The sequence below is a fragment of the Oryzias melastigma genome, linkage group LG3 (genome assembly GCF_002922805.2).
Source record: "Oryzias melastigma strain HK-1 linkage group LG3, ASM292280v2, whole genome shotgun sequence".
Taxonomy (NCBI): Eukaryota; Metazoa; Chordata; class Actinopteri; order Beloniformes; family Adrianichthyidae; genus Oryzias; species Oryzias melastigma.
In genome coordinates, this window is record NC_050514.1 from 25,404,241 (window position 1) to 25,412,412 (window position 8,172).

The window sequence follows — 8,172 nt, forward strand, 5'->3', positions numbered from 1 at the left end:
TCATCAAAAACACTTCTGATCATGCTTTGTAAAACACTTATAAACAACATTGGAGTATTGCTCAACATAAAGTTTTTTTTTTTTTTTTTTTTACTTCAGAACAAAAGACCATAGCAGCGACAGCCTACTATATAACGCAAACAGGGAGTGTCACTCTGTCTCTCTGTACCTAAAAATCAGGACCACAAGCCTCTTCCTTCATCAAATAATAAACACCTGCTCCGGATGATATTTATCCTCCGCGATTATCTTCATCAGCATATCAGGATATTTTTCAGTAGTTTCTGAGTCAGCTGATGCCATTTCTCCACACAGGGGCATGGAGAGAGAGGGGGGGTGGGGTGGGGGGGCATCTATTTAGTTTTAAAGATATAGCTAGAACATTTTATATGGAAGAGGACAGAAGACTTGAGTGAACAGCCATCACTGTAAGGATCAAGAATACATATACAGCATATACAAATACTTCTCATCTTCATCATAAAGTACGCTGTGGTACAGTCTTCTGTTCTGAATAAAAAGCAACTATGTTGAGCAATACTCAAATGTTCTTTAATAAACATTTTACAAAGCATAATCAAAAGTGTTTTTGATGTATATGGATCGGTAACAGACATCCTTTGGTCGCGGGGGTGGGTGGGTTCTCCGTATACGCGGGTGCCTCCGGTTACTAATCACTGCGAATAGGGGGGAAATACTGTGCATAAATGTTCATAAATTAAGGGGCTCAATATTTCATTTAAAAACTGAAAAAATACTGTATGTCATTTTTCCCATGTTTAAATAAGCTTGTAATAAGGATTTCTCAATTTTTGTCATTCATGATACTAATACTGACTCAAAAACTGGGGGGTAAAGCTTTTTGTCCTTGTACCATGCTTGCATTTTCATAAGGTGTTTATTCAGTGCAGTTGTTATCGTAAAGTGAAACTTTATAGTCAATTGAATCAACAATATCTACGTGATGTAGGGTTAATAATAACGAACTGGTTTTACCTAAAGAGCCCTGAGTTCATGTGATGTGTATTTGCTTATGTGTCTTGTTATAGATTGATTTTGTAGTAATGTTTTTAAATGTTTTTATTTCTATTGACTTGTCCTGTCCAACAGCTGAGCAAATAGATGACAGCTGAAGGCGTTTGACAGATTTTACTTTTACAGAAGGAGGTTCTGAATCTTTGAACACACGTGTATATTGGTCAGAAAAATACAATTTAAACATTGAGTGAACATGGATTTTATTTGTGATTTTGAAAAGAAGTCTTTGTATTTTTCTACAATAGGAAATAGAGGTTTTTCAGATGGGTTTTTATGTAATGTGAGTTTTACAAGTTTTTCAAGTTGAGCAACAGCATTGAGACACATTAGGAGACTGAATGACAGAAATGTTTATGTTTTAACTAAAAGGCTCTAAAAATTATTTTAAGAAGGAAACACTTCTGAATTTAATAACTCATTAGAAACATTTTTTTTTAGTCTTACGATTTGTCGGATTCATTTCAGTAATAGGATTTTCTGATATCACTACCCTCACAATATATATGTAATGTTTAACATAAGCTTCAAATAACCACACATTTGTTACAATAGAAATATTTTGATTTAAAGTGAAAAAGAACTAAAACAACAAGGGAGACTACTTTTCTGAAAAACACCTGTGTCAGTTGTGGTTCCCACTGGGCTGCTTTGACAGCTGCTTGCTATTGTTTTAGTCTTAGATCACTCATTGAGTGGCCGTGCTGTAGATCTTTTGCTAGGCTAATCATTTTTTTTCTGCCTCACCGTGAAAACCAACACCTTTCTTTCAATCTCATACGAGGAACAATAATACACAGAACTCATCTGTAACAACACCTTCTTGTTTGTTTTATGAATAATAAATATCCCAACTGACTGCACCGTCATGAACCACGCCATCCTGTTTTACAAGTCTTTCACAACAAAAGAGAATTGTGTTTGAACCACAACTGCTCGAGGCTGAGGAAACACTCATCTGCTATGTGAGTATTAAATCTCTTTTTCTTTCTTTTGTGTTATTTTGGAGGATCTTTCTGGAAGATCAGTGGATTTTATTGAATATTAGAACAACAGAGAAATCAAATTGCATATTTTAAGACTAAGACATGACTGTGATCTTTCTTTTAACAATGAGTGTTTTACGAATGATCTTCAAATTGATAAGGAAACGCTTGAATTTCCGCTTGAAGATCAATGAACTCTTACCAAATAGAACAACATTTCATCTTACATCTTTAACTACATGCTCACCCAAATGGTAGACCCCGTTAAAACAAACAAATGATTAAAAATATGTGTTTTTGTATAACTCACCCAAGCCAACAAGTGATTCAATTCAATTCAATTCAATTCAATTTTATTTATATAGCCCAATATCACAAATTCAATTTGCCTCATTGGGCTTCATGTCTGTAGTTTTTACAGATGCACAGATGGAGTCATAAAATATGCACAATAAGTAAAAACTAAACAGACTATAAAGAACGGTCATCCCTGTCCTTAGACCCTCCCTCGCGGTAAGGAAAAACTCCTAAAAAAACCTGAGTCAGGAAAAAAGAAGAAACCTTAGGGATTCCCACATGAGGGAGAGATCCCATCCCAGGACGGACAGGCGATACCAGAACGGTTAAAGAAAAGTTAGCTGCTAAAACTGCATATATGAGTAGAGTTCATTCATATAGAGCTGAGGGACGAGTGATGATTAAGTCCATAGTCCAGATGAAGCAGAACTGCAGTCCACGACCAGGAGCAGGAGGACAGACGACCCACCAGGAATCACTCCCACTCAGAGATGCAGGATGGTGTCGGGGCTTCATCCAGATGGGCGGGGCTTCGTCAGGATCACCAGCAAGTCTCCCGGAAACTGTGATAAAAACATTTTATTGAATTTTCTTCTTGGTAGGGTTGTTGAAGTATTATTAAGTCCAAATTGGCACACATTCCAGAGCCTGATTTAATGGTTCTTACCTTCTGACACAGCTGATGTGCGAAAGTGTGAGAACTTTCATTCACCGGAAGAACCAGTTCAGCAAAGATCCAAATTTTTCCGTTTGAGGTTTAAATAAGAATAATAATAATAAACTTTATTTATAAAGCACTTAAATTGTCCATAAGACCTAAAGTGCTGTACAATCAAATAATAAAATAAATGTATTAAAAAATCAGATTAAAACAGATTAAAAGTGTACAAGAGAATGCTCTTAAAAACAATGTTGATAAAACAAAACACACCCCAAGCATTACATAAAAGAGAACAAATTAAAATGTGGCCGGACAGAGTAAACCTCTTCACTGTGTATTAAAAGCCAAAGTAAAAAAGTGGGTTTTAAGAGAAGACTTAAAAAGAGGTAGTGATGAAGACTCTAATATGAAGTGGAAGATCGTTCCAGAGTTTTGGAGCTGCTGCAGCAAAAGCACGGTTTGAACTTTGTTTTTAGTACTTTTAGTAACAGTTGATCAGCTGATCTGAGAGGACTGGAGGGGACATAAGGCTGCAGCAGCTCAGAGAGGTAAACCGGTGCCAAGCCATGTAAGGATTTAAAAACAAATAAAATAATCTTAAAATGAATTCTAAAATGAACAGGCAACCAGTGAAGTGAAGGTAAAACCGGGGAGATGTGACCATATTTACGCTTTCTAGTTAAAAGATGAGGAGCCGCATTTTGCACTAGCTGGAGTCGAGCTATGGCCGAGGTGTTAACTCCCAAATATAATGAATTACAGTAATCCAGCCTGGGGGTAATAAAGGCTTGGATCACTGTTTCAAACTGCGGAAAAGACAGGATGAGTCGGACCTTTGCCAGCTGTCTTAGGTGGAAGAAGCTCGACTTCACAACCAAGTTAATTTGTTTGTTGAGTCTCAGCTTAGAGTCCACCGTTACTCCTAAATTAGTAACATGAGATGTGACATATTCACTTAAAGGGCTAAGACTACCAGTGAGGGACCCAGAGTTGTCCAGAAACAATCACTTCAGTTTTGTTGTCATTAAGACTTAGAAAATTTAGGTTCAGTCAGGACTTTAAGTCTAAAAGGCATTTGTGGAGTGTTTCAACAGGCAGGTTATTCTTTTTAAGAGGCACATACAGCTGACAGTCGTCTGCATAGCAATGAAAGGACACACCATCCATCCATTTTCTTGACCGCTTTGTCCCTTTCAGGGTCGCGGGGTGCCGGAACCTAACCCGGCTGCTGATGGGCGAAGGCGGGGTACACCCTGGACAGGTCGCTAGTCTGTCGCAGGGCCCCAATCACACACCCATTCACTCCCACATTCACACCTAGGGCCAATTCAGAGTCACCAATTAACCTATGAAGCATGTTTTTGGACGGTGGGAGGAAGCCGGAGTCCCCGGTGAAAACCCACGCATGCACAGGGAGAACATGCAAACTCCACACAGAAAGGTCCCAAATTCCCCAGCCGGGATTCAAACCGGGGTCTTCTTGCTGTGAGGCTAGAGTGCTAACCACTGCGTCACAGTGCAGCCCTGGACACACCATATTTCCTAATTACAGAACCATCTGGTCACAGGTACAGGGAGAGTAAAAGAGGGCCTAAAACTGAGACTTGAGGCACACCCCATGTCAAGGGGGCAGACAAGGATACATGGTCCCCAAGATTTACAGAAAAGGTTCTCTCACTCAAATAAGATTTGAACCACTCCCATGCCAGCCCTTTCACTCTGACCCATTGGTCCAGGCAAGAAACTAAAATGTTATGATCGACAGTGTCAAAAGTGGCTGACAAGTCTAAAAGCACAAGGATCACACAATCACCTGAGTCTGTAGCTAAAAGAATATAATAAAAAACTTTTAAAAGAGCATTCTCTGTACTATGTAGAGCTTTGAACCCGACTGGAAGACCTCAAGGATGGAGTATTCTTCCAAAAAAGCCATGAGCTGAATGTAGACCATCCTTTCGAGTACTTTGGAGATAAAACGTAGTTTAGAAATTGGCTTAATATTTGCTAAAATTGTGGGATCCAATGCAGGCTTTTTGAGTAAAGGAGATATAATAGCATGTTTAAAATGTGAGGGAACAACATCAGAACTTAGACGGTTGTTAATAAGTGTAAGAACATGCTGAGTCAACTGAGGGAAAAACCTCTTTTAAAAGTGAAGGGGAGATAAGTTCACACTTTGAGCGTGAGGGCTTAAAATGATAAAATATGTCCTCTAAAAAGTCCAAAGTAAATCTCTCAAAACTGGCAGAACAAAAAAAATGTAACAGAAGGATCATAACCAGGTGCTAAGATTTGCGCTCTAGCACCGGTGACTTTATTAATGAAAAAAACGTAAAAAATGTTCACGTGATGAAGGGGAAGTATCTGTGTGAGATCCTCCCCCTCACTCTTTGCTTTGATCGATCTTACAAATGTCTTTATTTTTTGCTCTTTTTGTTTTTCCAGATTAGAACAGAGAAGATCTGAAGATGGCTTTGCCACTGACGTCCATCATCTGTCTCCTGCTGGTCGTTCCAGCCTCTCAGGGTGGGAGGATTTTAGTGTTTCCTCATGATGGAAGCCACTGGGTGAACATGAGGATTCTTGTTGAGGAGCTGAATTCGAGAGGCCACTCACTGACGGTTATTCGTACCGCAGACAGCTGGTACATCACCGATACTTCCCCTTATTACAGTGCACTCACCATAGATGTCAAAGGAGGAGGAAATGAAGAATTTTTTCGCCACTTTGTCTCACAAGTTATCAAGATTAAAAAAAGCAAAGCGTCTGCGTGGGCTCAGTTCTCTCTGAACATGGAGTTAAAGAACAGGTTCTCTTATTTTCACGAAAAAGTCTGTGAAACAATAGTGTACATGTTTGAGAACACAACTTTGATGAGGAGTCTTCAAGAGGCCAAATATGATGCCGTTCTGACAGACCCCGGTAATGGAGGAGGCGTGTTTTTGGCTCACTACCTCAGATTACCGATAGTGTTTAACGCTCGCTGGACGGTTCACGGTGAGGCACATTTTGCCATTGCACCTTCGCCTCTTTCATATGTCCCACTTCCACCTTCAGAATTAACAGATCGCATGACTTTTTTGGAAAGAGTAAGAAATGTAATTTATTATATCACCAGGATGCATTTGTATAAACAGACAGTTGGAGCTCATTATTCTGCTCTTTCCATGCGTTACTTTGGCCCAAATGTGGATTATTTCTCCTTATTTCAAGCTGCAGACCTGTGGCTGATGAGAGTGGACTTTGTGTTTGAGTTCCCTCGCCCCACCATGCCCAATGTGGTCTATATGGGAGGTTTCCAGTGTAAACCTGCTAAACCACTTCCTGATCACTTGGAGGAGTTTGTACAGAGCTCTGGAGAACATGGATTCATCATCATGTCACTGGGAACGCTGATTGCAGATCTACCTGCTGACTTAGCAGAAGAGATCGCTGCAGCTTTTGCTGAATTACCACAGAAAGTCATCTGGAGACATAAAGGGAGCAGACCCTCCGCTCTGGGAAACAACACTTTACTGGTTGACTGGATCCCGCAGAACGACCTTTTAGGACATCCCAAGATTAGGCTGTTCGTAGCTCATGGTGGCACTAATGGGATCTATGAGGCTATTTATCACGGAGTTCCAGTTGTTGGGATTCCAATCATTTTTGATCAAGCTGATAACCTCTCCAGACTGAGGGCCAAAGGAGTGGCGAGGACAGTGGAAATTTCTGATCTGGATCGGACTAACTTTCAAGAAGCCATACAGGACGTCCTGAATGAACCCTCCTACAGGATGAACATGCAGAGACTCTCCAGGCTGCACAGAGATACGCCCATGAGGCCGCTGGATACTGCCCTCTTCTGGATAGAGTTTGTCATGAGACACAAAGGAGCTGCTCACTTGAGAACAGAGTCCTACAAGCTGCCCTGGTACTCCTACCACTCTGTGGATGTCATGGTGTTTCTACTAACAGCTGCTGGGCTTCTGATGTTCTTAACCTTTGGTTTACTCTGTTTCTGTCTCAGACTGTGTTTTAAAAGAAAGCAGAAAAATGAGTAAGATAATAAAATATTTGTTAAACTTTAATCCAAAGTGAGCTATTCATTTGTAAACATCTATGAACTGATCTGTTTGTTTGTACTGTGCTTCAATGTTTGACTTTGAAAAGTCGTGTGTGGGTGGATGGGGGGGGGGCTGTTCAGTTGTAGGTTTTTTTATTCAAAAAGAAAAAAAAGCAGAAGTCTGTCTGAACCTGTCATAGTGTTTCACAATGTGTTTTACAATTTGTTTCACAATTTTTTTCACAATTTGAGAAAATGTCAAGCTTCGAGACAAACGTATGGCTCCAGTGCATTTATGATTGTATTTACCCAATTTTATTATATAAAATCAATACATAAGGAATACGGTAGCACACCAGCGTACATGGCGGTCTGCAAGTATTCTGAAGCAGTACATGAATGATCTGGGTCTCTGCAAGGTTTGGCGCTCATGTCACCCAAACACTAAAGGGTTCACCTTCTTCTCTCCAGTTCACCACTTACACCCTCTTTAGATTATTTATTAATCAGTAAATCTCTTCTACAAGATGTTAAAGAGGAAAAATAATTCCTTGTTCAACTTATAAAAAACGTAAAGAGAAAGCAGATTTAATAGAATTAGAAAAATAAAATAAAAAAAACTGGAGACTGCTTATGCTGCTTCTGCACAAGAACAGATTCTGGGAGATTTAAAAAAAAAATAAAGCTTCAGTTAAATTACATAATTAACAAACAAACACAATTCCAAAGACTTAGACTAGAAATATTTGTCTGATGTTCTTCGTAAAATCTGACAAATTTCTTGCTATTCAGCTTAAAATGAATACAGAAAAATCCACTCTAACATCTATTACTGATCAGTCAGGAAATGTCACTCATGACACAATCAAAATTAATGAAACTTTTAAAGGGTGTGGGGGGCCTCTGCGGCGGTCCTGTGTGACCTGGTCTGGGTGTTTGGTGGGATTGCCCGGCGGGCGGATTCTCTCTGCGGCCCCATGGCGGGTGTTGGAGGGTTCCTGGCTGCTGCTGCTGGTCTTAGCGTAGGGATTGGCGGGTGCTCTCCACCTTTGTACATTCTATCATTATCCACATTAGCAAACCATAAACACCCACCTGAGCACAGTTGTCAGCTCACCTTTGCACTAATAGTTTGAGTGACAGAATGA

At 39.8% G+C, this 8,172-nt stretch overlaps 1 protein-coding gene across 3 annotated transcripts in view; it reads left to right on the forward strand.

The window, feature by feature from the left end:
- The first annotated feature begins 366 nt into the window (after nt 1-366).
- The window catches only part of LOC112160318 (UDP-glucuronosyltransferase 2A2-like), a 9,219-nt gene continuing 1,413 nt past the window's right edge, over nt 367-8,172 (forward strand). Inside the window, exons 1-2 of one of the 3 annotated variants that reach the window (XM_036211181.1) lie at nt 367-2,000; nt 5,425-6,852. In XM_036211181.1, coding sequence (XP_036067074.1) covers nt 5,448-6,852 — 1,405 coding nt within the window. In that variant the 5' untranslated portion in view covers nt 367-2,000; nt 5,425-5,447. Of the gene's footprint in view, nt 2,001-5,382; nt 7,050-8,172 lie in introns of those variants that run through there. The other 2 variants (XM_036211184.1, XM_036211183.1) reach the window with 2 other exon arrangements.